The following is a 16482-nucleotide window of genomic DNA, read 5'->3' as shown; positions in this document are numbered from 1 at the left end:
AGGGCTAATGTAGTGTCTTTCTCAAATGAAGGATGGACTTTTGTTGATGTGCTTTGAGCAGCATTTTGGATTGTTCTTGAGAGAAGATGTCTCTCGAACTCTCCTTCTTGTTGAAGACCTTTGGAGAAGACTAATGTGGATGCTGTTGCTCTCCTTCGCCTCTAGTCAATATGCTATGCAACTTTCAAGATGTCTTTAAAAGGGGATATTTGACCCATTTATATAGGTGTGAGCTAGAGCTTGGGAGTATTTTGGTATCCAAGTAGTTCTAGTGAACCTTGGGCTAGAAAAACGTGGGTTGAACTCATCTTGTAGAGGCCTAATTTAATGGATTAACCCAGACGTAATTTGGATTGGGCAATTCGCAGGACTGCCCTTATTGTGGGGTGGTATTTAATTTTTGCCCTTCGCATAATATCGTGCGATTTGGGGTTCGAACCCCGGCTCAATCAAAAAAAAAAAATCGCAAGGCAGAGTTTTAAAGCAAAATTAGGCCTATTCGGGCCAAAGTTAGGCCTCAGGCCGAGTTTTGAATTCAAAACTCTTCCTTGCGAATCCAAACCTCTGTCTTGCGAAATTCCTTCTTTTTTTTTTTTTTTTTTTTTTTTTGAGCTGGGTGCGAACCCAGAACCTTGAGGTATTAGGCGAAGGAAAAAAAAATTAAAGACCACCAATTTAAGGGGCGAAAATTAAAGACCAGTGCTTTTGAAGGGCAATTCGCACAAAAAAAATGATTTGGATTTCATTCAAGTCATCTAATTTTGACTTAAATAATTAATCCGACTTTATCAATCAAAATTTGACTTGGTCAACATGTCAATAACATGTTGCGTCTTTGACTTAGTTTAGGACTCATGTATGCCTAGTGTATATCTAGCTAAACACTTAGAATACGAAGTGTACTTGGAGTCTATTTTACTTCTAGTGTTGTAGGTTTCATGAGAAACTGAAAAATCAAACCAAATCGAAAATCGAATCAAATCGAAGAAAAAAACCGACACTTTTTGGTTTGATTTAATTTTTGGTTTTTTTATTTTATCAACCGAAAAAATTTGATTTGATTTTGATTTTAAGCAAAAAATAACCGAACCAAACCGATAATATAAAGATTTATCTAAAAATTATAGATGCATACATATACATATATTTTTATAGAAAAAGTTTGAAATTTTACAATATTATTCTTTTGCACTCTTGATTCATAATCTATGTTTTTGCCTTTATAGTAATCCAATTTTTGCATTTACTTTCTAGTTTGATTTGTTATTTTTATTTTTATAATTCTAATAATCTGTTTCATGTTCAAAGTAACTTTTTTTGAGTCCTTTAATTATTCATCAAGATATTTTGGTATATCACAATTAGATCTTTAGTTTATTGCACATAAATAAATTCATTGTAAGAACTTTTTTTTTTTTGGTTCCTTGAAAATAGCTAAATTCTTAGATGACGCATACAAATTTTTGGAGAAAGTACATAGATAACTTGATTAGGTGTATATTTCTTTCTTTTCTCAAATAGGAGGAATTGATTTGGTAGTGTTAATGTAGAAAATAGTCAATTTAATATGTGGCTGGACATATATTATCATATATTTAAATAAGAACCAACAAAAAACCGAAAACCCAACAAAACTGACAAGAGCCGAAGCAATGAAAAACCGACTTAATTGATTTTAATATTTGAAAAACCGACTAAGTTGATTTGGTCATCTTTTAGAGGATAACCGATTCAAACCGAACCATGGACGCCCTTAGTTGTAGATGTAACTCTACCATTCTCGCGTGTATAAGTAACACATGCTGTATAGAATTATATCATCAAAGTAATACAATATCCTTCCCTCTTTCTGGCTGTGTAATTCTACAATTAAGAACATAAAGTGTATTCTCTTTAAGATAATCACACATATTAACACCTAATTTATCAAATTTGAAAGGCCATTTATTTTTGGGATGAACTTAGCAATTTGAGCAGCTCAATATTCTATGGCATAGAGCATGCCAAAGGACCATCGGCGTTAGAGTCTTCCATTCATGATCGAAGAAATTAAACAAATTGAGCTTCTTTTTCATCTTCATGTTGTTTAATTGTTAACTTTTCAATTTCATCTAATTCTAATTTTGTATTGAATTTCAGAAAATTAACTTCGTGGGTTTGTGCTAATTAATGTAGTATTCTATCAAGTTTAGTACAAATAGGGTTAACAAATAACTTCATTCTGAAAACAACCATGATCCAAAACCTACACATAAGATAATAGCCACTAAAACTGATCATTCTTGGTTTAGCTAGTAAATTTTTTATAACAAAAAGTCAAAAATTAATGCAGTAGTTCGAATAGAGCCTAAGTTATAGAAAAGGAACTTTTATTTTCCACATATACTACATTTAAAGAATATACATATGTACATTGTACAAAGTCTCTAAAAGGGCCTTAAAACTCAAAATACTGGATAGAAGAAACATACGTAACTACAGACATACATGTTGCTCGATCACTTTACACATATTGGATCTAACGATATTATACTTGACTAATTAATTAATCCACAAACATATTAGCTAAGTACACTTCATGTTAAGTAAGACCCTTTTAGCTAGCTTAGCAAAGCAGCTGACGGATTTGTGAAGGAGCCATAAAACTGAGGCTTTTGATCTCCCATTGAGAAAGAGATTTTGGTGGAATTATCGCCAGCACCACCATAAGTTCTCTCACACGAAGGGCACATACTAAGGGTTGCTGCCGATAACTGTACACGAAAGGGTGCTGACATTTTCATAGATTTCAGCTCTTCTAGTTCTTTATTTAGCCTTCTGTTCTCGTCTTTTAAGTCTTCGTAACATTTTCGAAGTATTTCACAGTCTACTTCTGTTTGTTTCAGCTTGGTCCTGTTATCCAAAAAAGGAAAAATTAAAGAAAGATAAAGTTGTCATAATTAATTAAGATTGAAAGAAAGATTCTAATGTTGAGATGCGCAAAGAGTGCAAATGTGTTTATTTATATGGAGAAATGGGAATACGAATTTTCACATTTTTTTTTTTCTTTTCAAAAAAGAATATCAAGAAAAAGTGAAAAAAAAGGATAAAAATCTGGGTTGTAGCGGTAGCGGAGACATCTTAGTACAAGAATGTCATCTTATATCATCGTATGTGATACTTTTCGCTTTTGAGAGATTTAAACAGCGTGAACTTTGAGCAATATTTTAAAAGATGTTTCTTCATCAGGCTGATATGTGAAGAATCACATCTTATAGTACTTTTCGTGTAGTTTTTGAGTATTTAAATGTTAATCTTAAAATATTGAGCTGACCTAAATCAATCCAGATTTGAAAATTAGTCATGAAATTAACTATCGATAAGCGAAAAATCATATAAATTGGAACGATAATTTCTGTAAAAAACTAATGTGTATATATAAAATAAGCAAATACAACCCAAAAGCAATTGGCACAGGAAGAAAAATATCAAAAACCAGCCTCTAAAATCTGAGATCCAAACTCATATATGCTAGTCCAATTATAACAACAACAACAATAATAGCATACCGAGTGTAATTCTATAAGTGGGGTCTGGAAAAAATGAGGTGTATGCAGACCTTAACTCTACCTCTTTGTGAGGTAGAGAGGTTGTTTATGATAGACCCTCGATCCAATTATAGAAAACCAATATTTTTTTGCAAAATTCTACGTACACTATTGGGTGGTGGTATTAATTAATAATTATAATTGTATTACCTGGCTCTTCGATTCTGAAACCATACTTCCACTTGTCGAGGACGTAAGCTTAATCGTCTCGCTAGATCTCGCTTTTGCTTCTAAAAATTGATTTAAGTCATCTTAGAATATTTGAAACATTCATGAACAAGAAAATTAGAAAAAAATAAACATAAGGTTAAAGATAACTTACAGAATTAAGAGTAGTGTGCTCTTTGAAGCTATCTTCTAAAACATCAGATTGTTCCTTACTGAGTCTAAGTTTCTTCCTCGTACCATACTCATGAACATCTTCATCATGATCTTGATCATCAACTAATGCCTTTGGAGAAATTATTTTAACTTTATTGGTCTCCAATTGTACTTCTTCTTCAAGGCTAGGATCTCTTTCTCTTTTGACACTTGTGTTAGAAAACGAAGAAACCGACGAATTAACTTGAGGGTTCATGTTACAATTTGTGAACTCTGCTGAAGTTGATAAGCAAAGATTTAAAGAAGGGATGGGATTAATAGTATCTAATTCTTGATGATGATCATCATGGGTTGATTCTCTATTGTTGTAATTTTGATGAGAAGGTGCATCATGAGGAGCAGTAGATGATGCTAAGCTTAGACTCAGCCTTGTATTGCATATCATTTTTGAGGGACTTGGAGTGAAATGAGAATTAACTTCTACAAGGTAGTATTGGTAATATATAAGGAAGGTTTAGAGGTTTATAGAAAGAAAAAAGAAAAATAAAAAGAATCGGATTTCTTTTGGAAAGGTGTGTGTGGAAAAGCTGATTAATTAATTAATTTCTAATTAAAGCAAGGGACACCAATCTAGATTGAGCAAGGGACACCAATATAAACCGTTGTCTCTTTATAATCACTTTCTCTCTCTCTTATCTTAGGTTGACCAAGATTAGCACTCTATTCACACACACAATAGTAATATTTTATGTATATGACCAACAAAGCATATACATTATAGTAATGTGTACAATAGCTGACATACGTAAATGATACGTGGAATAATTTTGAAAGTGGATGAAGCAAAGAACACGAGGGAATGGAATGGTTTGTCACTTTTTAATTTGTAGTATATTATATCCCTCTCTTCTTCTTTTTCGTCCCCTAGAAAAAGAAACACTAATTTATTTTGGTTTTAGTCTCTCTGGGGACGGTTTGAAAGAAAACATAGTTATCTTGTTTATGGTTTACGCGTTGCAAACTTTAGGCGTACACATTCAATTCTAATCTAAATTGTTATATATTTCGTTAAAGGACAAGCTTTTGTGTTCAACTAAAATATGTAATTTTTCAGGTCATTTAGTACTAACACTATCCCATACACAATGATCACCTATAAGCATTTGCATACAAAGTGAAATGAGCTGGGCCAGTGGCGGATGTAGCATTCTATATGGAGGTTAAATTGAGCCCCTAACTTTCGATGCGGAGTATAAATTTGTGTGTAAAAAAATTAGTAAAATTGTAATAAATAGTAGGCATGAACCCATAACTTTTAAAACCTAATGGATTCAAGCTAAATCTTAAAAGATTGAACCCATAAAATTTAAATCCTGGATCCGCCTCTGAGCTGGGCCACATAGCTTGAGTCAGGATTTCAATAATTTGGTTTCTGAATTTTATAACAACGACTTTAAGTATTAAAAATATGATTTTAAATTTAATGCGTACATATTTATTGAATTTCTTAACGCATCTAAACTATTGGAGCTAGATTCGTTTTTATATCTCATTCCTCAAGTTTCCCTTTTTAATTATTACTCTCTCTATCTCGAAATATTTGTCGTCCTTACTAAAAATACTTATCTCAAAATATTTGTCGTTTTATTTACCCAAGATAAAACTTCTTAGATGAAATAGAAATAGAAAAATGAGAATTAGTGGATTCTGTAAGATAGAGTTGTTAATAATTCTCGCATGAAGCCAAACAATATGTTGCTTTTAATTGCAAAAGTTGTCAATTAGTTATTTGACCATTCAATTCAACTCTTATTACAGTTATATATGGCAGTGGTTTTGCATTTTAAGAGGTTGCTATCATTCTTTTATGCAGTTTCATTCCTATAACTATATCATCCTCTCTGGTCCATAACCATCTCTCCCTCTCCCCAACACACACACTCTTAATTATTAGAGTACTGAAGAAATATATAATTAATCATCGGCGCTATAAGCCTATAATTAGCTTTAATTTATTATCACTAAGGTTTCATGGTTAATTAATCAGAATTATGTCTCATTTTTTCACATTTGTTATTGGGAACCAGACCATAAGTTCAAATGCTATAGTAGCGGACTACAAAAATTGGTTCTATTAACATCTTCTCAAATCAGAAAATGAAAAGGGGATCAGAAAGGAAAAGATGCATGTTGAAAGAAACTTCAAAATAATAAAAAGGAAGAGAGAATTAGTGAATGGCTGCTTTAACATGTCGGCAACATTTCTTGCTGTCTTAACTAATTAATATATACATTGATTTTATAAATGGAAAAGGGCCAAAAATGTTCGTGGACTATCTCAGAAGGTCTATACCTTTCATCTATTTATTTTGCTCAAAAAACCGTCCGCTCACTTTTTTGACTCACCTTTGCCCTTAAAAGCAAGAGATAATAAAATTTTAATTAGACAAGTCCCACAAAAACGTTTTATTTCCAACAAAGAGTATATATAGCATATCAAAATCTGCATATGTTGAGTGGACATGAGAGTTAAAAACTTATATGATCACTCAACTTTTGGTAATTAGCCATTATCATCACTCAACTTTGTTTTGTCTTTCAAAAGCCACTCAACTTTGGGTAATGACCTCTATAGTCACTCAACTTTGTTTTGTCTTCCAAAAGTCACTCAACTTTGGGTAATTGGCCTCCATAGTCACTCAACTTTGGGTAATTGACCTCCATAGTCATTTTAGCTGGAAATATAATTTTCGGTAAATATTTAATGACGTTGCAGTTATAATTTTTTTTAAAAAAGTCTTAAAAATTAAAATCAATAATTAAATTTGTTTATTTAGGATCCAATTCATCATAATTAGTGCATATAATAATAAAGTTTAGAATATTATTCATCATTAATATATAAAAAGAATAAACTTAAACAATATATCTCAAGTAATATTGCAAAGCATAAATAATTAAAAAAAAATCATTCGAAGAATATAAAATTCTATCAATTTAAACAAGTGAGCCAAGAAACACAAAATAAATTATAACCCAAAGTTGAGTGACTATGGAGGCCAATTACATAAAGTGAGTGACTGAAAGACAAAATAAAGTTGAATGGCTATAGAGGCCAATAAAGTTGAGTGACTTTTGAAATACAAAACAAAATTGAGTAATCATATAAGCTTTTTACTCGCAGACACGAGTGTGAATCTATATCATCAATTCTCCAATAAGAATATTCATGTATAATAATAGTATTTCTACCTGATTAATTGCTCTTGTTTTTTTCTTTATTTATTTAACAGTGAGTTAGTCATAGTCTTGAGAAATTCATTTAATTCTCAACAGCAAAAATGTAATGGAATTGATGAGAGATATGATTACAGTGAGATCATCATCATCTTCTTCTTCTTCTTCTTCTTCTTCTTCTTCTTCTTTTTTTTTTTTTAAATTGCTTTCTAGTAGAAGAAAATAAAGGGATAAGATAATCCGCCGACCATTTAATTATGTCCAATCGATTAACCTAGTGATAATGACGTTAAATGTGGTTCTAACCATTTAATTATTTGATACACTTTAATCTTGAAAGTTACAGTAATCTTCCAAGAATATGATTGTAAAGATACAAAAAATAGATGAAAATTGGAGGATTAGGTCATTATGCTACAAAAAAGTTTGATTAGATGCATAATCAAATGACAAGATTATGATCAAATTTTATACAAGCCTTCGTTGACAAGTTTCCTTGCGTGGATAGAAATATGGACAATGACTTTAATTGACGCACTAATTAGACGAAATCAACATTGTAATTACACCTTTATAAGTTTCTCTCACTTGTCCAAAACGATGACCAGGAGTGATTGTGATTATATTAACTAATCTTGCTATAATCCCACTTGCTCAATGATAAAGTTGAGATAAAATGTACTAACAACTAAACGTAATCTAACCAGGATTAGCAAGGCTTCCACAATCTTCATCTAAAATATATAAGTTTGCTTTTAATCTGAGACAACGATAACTTTAGCATGAAAGCAAAATTATCGTTAAGCCACTGATATTTTTTCAGCCTTGTTATGTGTTATTCGAGCTGATGGTTTTTCAAAAATAACTTTTCTATCTCCATAAGGTAAGATAAGATCTGCGTACACTCTCTTCTTCTCTTCAGACCCCACTTGTGAGAATAAATCAGTATATTATTATAGTTGTTGTAATGATAACGTATTTTCTCACACCAATACATAAAGTTTGTCATCAATTATAGTTTCACCTGGAAACATTTGTACATCAATTATAATTTTAGGTACTTTATATAATTTTCTCCAAATTTATCACTTTATAAAAAATGGATCTTGGACCTAAATTACCCCCAAACTTTAGTTCAAGAGGTGAGGTTATTCAAGTAAATATTAGAGGAACCACCAATTCCTTGAAGTATAAATGTGAGATTCTTTATGTACACTTGCAAAAGTTTGTACGTCACTTATAATCTCAGACACTTGATATTCCTCCCAATTTTTACAACATCATTGTTTTTTAGTAAAATCGTTAGCTACCAAAAAACGAAGTTAGAAATTTATTTTTATGGGTTTAAAGACAAGTAAGTTGTATTCAATCTGTAGACTCTCTCGAATGAGTTCGGGGTTTGGTTGCTTTTCTTATGAGGGATACAAGCAATAATATTTATCTAAGTTAATAATATAGATGGAAAGCAAGAAAATCACAATAATGATCAGATCTCAGAGAGTAAGTATATTTCTTGGCCAAACAATAATACAAAAAGTGAGAACTTGGATACAAAAGTGAGATCCCCTTTCTTCTCTCCTAAGCTTTATTTATATAGTCAAACCTCTCTATAATGGCAGCGTTTGTTCGAAAATTTCATGGCTGTCATAGTGAGGTGCTGCTATGTATGTATATTGGCATTTGATGTTTAGATTTCATTTAGCTGTTATAAACAAAAGTACGCAGCTTTTTTAAAAAAAAAAAAAAAAACTTTTTATGCTAGTATAAACGAAACCAAAAATACTTGTTAATCTTAAAATCCCAATTGATGTTCATATTTCATTAATGACAAATTGAAAAGACTAATAAATTACTAAGAAATCCATAACTAGTTATACCATACCGATAAAGAATTAAAATCTAATGAACATATGCATTTAATATTAATTGAAGATTTAAATTTTTAAGTTTGATTTAAGAATTCTAAAATTGTAGATTGTTTCATAAATTCCAGTCTCTTAGTAATAATATAACGTTTGAACTGATGAAGATTTTTGTTCAAACTTTCAGTAAAAGGGAATTCAATAGCTTTCCTTTGAAGGCTGTCTAAGATCTTAATAGTATAATTCAAGATTTTTAGATATTCGTACTAGAAATTTACTATGTACATGACATTAATAATGATTATCATAAATATTTTAATATTTTATTTTATAGATAATATATTTCTTACAAAATATTATTACACAATATTTGAGTGTGACTGTTATAGAGTGGTAATTTTACAAAGAGTGTACCGCTATAATGAATGCCATTGCTGTTATAGGCAGAATGCTGTTATAGAGAAGTAAAATATGACATAAAGAATCGGTTCCGGAAAAAATCAGGCCATTATAGTCGAATGCTTTTATAACAAATAACAATTATAGAAGTTTGACTGTATAGCCAAACCCTTGGTATGTTATCACCCTAGGTGACGCAACGAGTTGACGCAACTGGACTCTCGCGCACGGGACAGCTGCTCTACGACGACTGATGTGATGGGAGTTATTGGGAGTAAGAGGCAGTTGTATAGATTCGTTTGAGACTATTGCAACTGCGGAAACTTCTAGTATGCGCTTTGAGTCTTCCGAGCCTGCTTACTCCCAATGTTTTGAGACCCGACATCCTCGGACCTCGTGTTCCTCGGTACGAGAATACCTTTGGATATTTATTCCCGCATACAATCATCACTAAAGGTAAATGTGCTAAACTTTTTTTTAACGATCATGATTCGAATATGCATGCCTCGACTAATTCCACTCAAAACACTTTCATATTTATATTATGCTATACTTATATATTGCTTCAAAAAATTAGTGAATGTAGTGGTATTTTTAAAGAAAATGTTGCCAAAAACTAGTCAGCAAATAGTCTCTTTTTATTTTATCATCTTGGCGGTTTAAAAAAATCCGCTCTTTAAGTACTTCAACTCAAAATCATTCTTCTTTATTATTGAGGGGTCTTCACTATTTTTATGCTGACTTTCTAAAAAATATAAAAGGAAATATATGAATTATGAATTGAGCAGCGATAGTCAGCATTCCAAAGTACACAAAATATCGACTGCTACCAAGCAACAGAAAACTTAACATGCTAATCACTTGATGATCCAATTAAAAATGAAATCAACAGCTCACTTCACGTTTTTTTTTTTTTTTTTTTTAAAATTATATATATAAGAAAAAGACGACATATAAACAGACTTGAGTATTCTCCTGCTCTATTTACCGCCACTTAATAAATTGGACCACTCTCTCTATTATTCGCCTGCGCAATTTAATCATATTCTCTTAAGGAGTCGTTTGGCACGATAGTGGGATCTCGCAGAATGTCCTATGGAGTTGGATATTTCATGAGATTAGCTAATTATTTCACCTTCTATATGAGATAACTAATTCCACCATTATAGTGATAGTTTAGGATTGGCTAACACCCCAAATTAAACATGAATAAAATTAATCTCAAATTTTATCCCGCAATTAGTATTCTTATCTCACGTACCAAACGTAATTATACACCCGTTGTTCTTTTAAGCAGTCTTAATTGTACAGGTATTTAAAAAAAATCAAGAGACACGTGGCAAACAAGTGGGATCAGCAGACAAGATTACAAGAGCAAGAAAGTAGGACCCCACAAATGATTTGGCATGATGGGCGGTTTGATTCTAGTTGAAAGGATAAAAGGGTATGATTAGTATTGAACGTTGATGATGGCAATGATGGTGTATTTTTGTTTTGATTTGGGGGAATTTAAGGGGTTGAAGGGATGATGTTGGAGATAAGGTTTCAGATGTGCTTCCGGAATTTAAGGCTTCAACCCGACCAATCTTAGTGCATTTTAGTGCTTCTTGTTTGGCTTTTCCCCAACCTTTTTTACCCCCTCCATCTCTATGCAAACCTACCTAAATTTTCTGTCCATTGTTTGAGGGGTGATTTTTTTTTTTTTAAGGGCTCAAAATGCCTTTGAACTATCGGATTTGGTATAAAAAAAGTCCTCCGTATACCTATCGAGCTAAAAAATGTCTTTGCCGTCAACCTTTTGGCTCATAAATGCCCCATTTCTAACGGTCTCCTTAAAATAAAACAATAAAATAATTATTTATGACGTGACGTAATCTGATTGGCCCAAATTTAAACACTTCCCAAATTTAAAAAAAAAATAAAAAAATTCACCCATAACCCATATTTTGACCCGATCCGTTTGGAAAAACTCTACCACCACCATGTCAAAGATCCAATTCCTCTTCTTTTAAAACTAGTTGCAGGAGGAACTCAAAAAGTAAAAATAATAATTTTAATCAAAGAAGCATAATAAGAAAATGTTTATACAATTTTAGTTTAGTGTCTTTACCTAAATTAACTTAACAACCTTATAAGGATATTATTAAATAATAATTCAAGCACATATATATAAAGTAAAAGATTTTTAAATGTTGTACCAAAGTTGTATAAATTTTACCAACCACAAAAAGTTACTACTATATTATATCCATCTCAAATCATCTATTGTGTTTTTCTTTTACACGCTCCTTAAGAAAATATTGATTAAGAGGAGTTTCAAATATTTTACCCTTATTTATGTTTTAAGATTAATCCCTCTTTATTAGATATTTACTATATACTATATATATGTCTTGTATATCCATAATTGAGGTATGATGCAATCCCAGTAGCCGCTAGGTCATCTATGTGGAGTCAAGTCAGGGGGCTCCATACATCACAAGGGTTGTACATGAAGATAGGCACTCGTGAGCATGCATTAGCGCCATACAAAGGATCGCAAGTGTGGAATATTGCATGGGAGGACGGAATGGGGAAGAGTGATGAAGATGGCTATGCATCCAAGGAGGCTAATACTTAAATGCAAGCCTTTTTCAAGTTTCATTTTCAAGGAAGACCAACCAAACAAAGTCCTTACTTCATTTGGGGTATAATTGTAATAGATAGTTTGTCTACCTTATTTCTCTAGTATAAGTAGAAGACTTAAACATTTCCATAGACTTAGACTTTTATGAATATTAATGTTATTAAACTCATTGAGAGTAAAGAGCTTGTGTACGCCTTTGATTGAGAACTTGTTGAGAGGATTGGTTGCTTGGGATTATGAGTCCCTTGAGGTCATTCTAAGAGATTAGGTGCTTAGGTGTATGCAATTTTGGACCACAAAAAATGGGTAATTTGTGGAGGTTGAAAGTTGCAATTTGCAGAGGTTTTAGCCTCCTCTAGCAACTAGCGTAGGCTAAAACTTCTGGGAATTGCAACTTTCAACCTCTGCAAATTACTTTTTTTTTTTTTTTAGTGGTCTTAGCTAATCTAGAGCTTTGGTTGCTGAATTATGTCTTATTTTGTGTCAATCTAGTTATCCCTTTCTTTCCTTGTTATTTTCTTGTCTTTTCATTTCCTTTATTGTATCAAAGTGTTTTGTAATCTTCAAGAACAATTACTAATGAGGGCGAAATGGAGAAAAATACGTAACTAATTTTATCCTTAACTTTTAAAATAACAAATATTAAAATGACCATTTTTAGAAATCATGACAGATAATTTGAGAAAGAGGGAGTACTAATTACTAAAACTATGTTGGAGGGATTAAAATCGACCTTATTTTTGTTAAATTCGATTTTCAATGTCTTTCTCTCTCCATTTTCTAAAAAAAGTTGGCTTTCTATTAAATTAAAGACACGACGATTAATGAGATTTAACTATTGGCTAAGTGTGAATGCCCTAAGAAAGTGAGTGAAGATGTGTGCCAGCTTTACATAAAAACTCAAAATTATAGAACTAACCCTGTGAGGATGACCAAATCTTGTCATTCCCTCTTATATATAATAGTAATAACTTAGGTCTTCTTCTAACGTGAAGCTTCAAGCTTCATTAATGGCTTTTATGGAATTATTCAGCTTTTTTTCTCAGGTTCTAAGCTTCAATTCTATGGTTATTCATGCTACCAAATTGAAAAAAGTATCACCCAATTGATTTTACCCCCAAATTCACAAATTCACCCAATTTGCTGCTATAGCACTGATGATTTTGCGATGCATCAGCGGAGTGAAGTTTTCAAGAATCGGCATCGTTGTTCTAGTCTAATTTTTTTGTTATGAGTTTCATTGCTATGCTTTTTTCAATTATATGTTTCTTTGTACTTTTTTTTTATTCTTGGAATTTGCCGATTTGATGAGATTAATTCAATAAATTGGTGATGATGACGATGAACGGTATGAGGAAGATGAAGAACAGTGAAGATTATTGGCAATTCATTTTAGTTTAATGGGGCAATTAGGCGGGGCGGTTATGGGTTTTATGTGGATTCAGTTTTTGGGTTGGGATTTTAATTAATTATATTTATTTTAAAATTAGCCAATCGAATCCTCACGTAATAAATGAATTTTTTAATTATATTGTTAAATAGTGCCATTAGAAATAAGGACATTAATGAGCCAAAAGGTGGGTCCGGAACCAAAATGACCCTAAGAAAGACCATTTGAACCAAAATACCCCAACAAAAAAAAAGGTTACAAAACTACCTTTAACGTAGTAATTTACTGCATTAAAAGATTTAACTGTAACAGCGGAGTTAAGTCCTTTAACGCAGTAATTTACTGCGTTAAGGGGTCCCTTTTTTGGTTCTTTTGGTTAACTCCTCTTTCTTTACACTTTTTAACGTACTTTAGTCATAGATTAATCATGCTTCGGGACTCCGAAACTTCAATATTTTATACTTATTTTTGTGCGATTAATAAGGCAGGCTCAATACATCAAGGATAAGCTAAACTTCGAATTGCCATTTTAGTGGTTGAAAAGTGCTCGAACTCCATTTTTGTTTGAAGACTTGGTGTCATTAGATTTAAGTTATAACAATATGAAAATACTTAAACTTGTTCATTAATAACAAACCGAAAGTAGTAAAAATACAATCATCAAAGAAAGAAAAAAAACTTAAAATACATTCATCAATTCATGCCCTTGAGTTGATGCAAAACTAAACATACTAATATTCTTCAAATTAACAACATCATCATAAATTAAACATAAAACTAAAATTACAATATTCTTATTCATCATCAAAATAGAAGTCCTCAATATCGTCCTCAGAACAATATTTTGGGTTTCTTAAGACATCTCTTTTTCTGTAGATTATAATTCTCTACTTATTGATGATGCTTGTTCTTCGGCTAACTTTAGCATTGTAAAGTCTGCAACGTCTTGTTAATATTCTGTTGTTTTCTTTTCTAATCCTTTCTACAGCAGCCTCGCAATTTTCTGGACCTATTCAAGGCATGGTTATTGAGTACCTTGTTGAGATTTGAGCGTTGAGATTTTTCACGTCACGAACAAGACGTTGTGATTCAGCGTACCGATATTGGCCATTCGGGACGTAAACCACAATAATATTCACGTGGATCTGAATATTTCAGCTCGCGAATATTGTCATTACGCTCTATTAAAAGGTAGGGCTTGAAATCGTCTCGCACGCGACCACCAGAATAGTTGCTTTGATTTGAGTTGTCGTCACCACTGCTATTCGAATCCTGTGGAAAAAATACCGACCAATCTATGTTTCTACTATCCGCTATTGAATTTTAAGTAGATACTAAGTAGCAAAAGGCTCTTTATATAGGTATCAAACTCAATAGGTTGTGGGATCATGACTATGACTCCACCAACTTTATTTAATACAGTACAGCTATTAATAATATCATGGGGAATCATCGTCATCGGACATCTCACAGTCCGAATCCCACTTGGATCTGAATCTGACGTAACTATGTTGACCATATTATACCCTGAGGCAACGTGTTTTCATCCGATTATTCTCTTCGCAAAAACGATTAAGAGCAAAATTCAACTCTTGTGGAGTGCCATAAGGCATTGACATAGCACGTCTTTTTGGGCATTCTCAAGTTTTGTTCCAGTGTTGCAGCCTCCCTAACATGCCAATTCCACTCATCTGTCATCATGTTGTTGTAACGTTGGTTGTGACACTCGTTCGGGTTATTTGAGTATTCAAAATCTTCACCTAATTCCCGGGTCCTACCTATTGCGTCAAATATGTCACCTGAAGAGAACGTTGTAATACGACTAATATCTCCAAATTGGTTAAAAAATAACATAGTAACTCAATTTTGTGTGGTTGGTAGTTATTCGTCAATTACGTTATATAACACTTGCTAGCATGAAACGCAAATTTTGGATTCGAATTATGAGGTGTTTCTGTATGACAACTGAGGTTGACAACACAACACATAGATATAGCGCGTAAATTTATCGTTATGTATGTCGAATAACGCATAATTCTTCGCGTTATTCGCGCTATATCTGTCCAAACTGCACTAAACTGACATAACGCAGTAAATTCATGTGTTATGCAACACTCCATACTTAATTTGACTTGACGTAACACTGCAAGACACACTAATTGCATGCGTGCATTTGTTGAATATTCAAATGCATTCAACCTTATTAATACGAATTTTGTATGAAAGGAAAACACAGCTTCTAAGTTTTACCCAATTTTTTATACAAATTCTAAGTTTCATTCAACTTTTACATTTTGTACTCTAAATTAGTCAACAAATGAAAGATGTTCCAAAAATTAGGGTTTCTTTATTCTGGGATGGAGAAATTATATTCGAGGAAAATAATTTGCGTTATGACTCTCCCCTAAAATACCATGTTAAGTTTCCACTTAACTTAAAATTCTCAAAACTACTCCAAGCCTTGTATAATAGACTACAAGTTAGTAGGAGTGATTTTGATTTAAATATAACTGGAAGATATCCAATATCATTTACGCCGCAAGGTGTAACTGGTTATGGATAGTGGTACATTTAAGACGATGTTTCTTTGACGGATTATTTGAAGGCGCCTTACGATTATAGGGAATGCATAACTTTAAATGTCCTTGAAATGTACGTAGAGAAGGTCCCCATTAATCGACTTGAAGTCATGGCTGACTCACCATAGAAGCTCCGAAATAGACCTCGTCGGGCAAGGCTATCCGGAAACAAGCTGGGTTGCGAAGCGGAACTTACCCATGAACACAATTACCCTGACATGATCACTTATGAAGGCATTTTGAAGAGTCAAATGCCCCTGGAAAGTTTAAGTCAGGAATTTGATGGGCAGTGGTAAATATTCATTATTATCTTAGCATATGTTTATTACTTGAATGCTACTAATGATGTTGATTATATTTTTTAGGGGTTATACACCTATTCTAAACGATGATCCTTGCTCAAGTTTCGGTGCAGTTGATTACTATCGGTACGTCTATTTTATTAACATCAATAGTATTATTTGATGTATAGTAGTTAAAA

The 16482-nt window shown here is 32.4% G+C and overlaps 1 protein-coding gene across 1 annotated transcript; it reads right to left on the bottom strand.

The window, feature by feature from the left end:
• Nucleotides 1–2352: 2352 nt before the first annotated feature.
• On the bottom strand, nucleotides 2353–4395 carry LOC132033530 (homeobox-leucine zipper protein HAT22-like). Its single transcript, XM_059423526.1, has 3 exons — nucleotides 3910–4395; nucleotides 3738–3817; nucleotides 2353–2892 (listed from the first exon to the last, which is right to left on the bottom strand). The coding sequence occupies exons 1-3, from the start codon at nucleotides 4351–4353 to the stop codon at nucleotides 2601–2603; spliced, it is 816 nt and encodes a 271-aa protein (XP_059279509.1). The 5' UTR covers nucleotides 4354–4395; the 3' UTR covers nucleotides 2353–2600.
• Between the last annotated feature and the right edge of the window lie 12087 nt (nucleotides 4396–16482).

Source organism: Lycium ferocissimum, chromosome 10, assembly GCF_029784015.1.
Source record: "Lycium ferocissimum isolate CSIRO_LF1 chromosome 10, AGI_CSIRO_Lferr_CH_V1, whole genome shotgun sequence".
Taxonomy (NCBI): domain Eukaryota; kingdom Viridiplantae; phylum Streptophyta; class Magnoliopsida; order Solanales; family Solanaceae; genus Lycium; species Lycium ferocissimum.
Note: the sequence above shows the minus strand (reverse complement) of the source record. Positions and strands in the feature narration are given on the sequence as shown.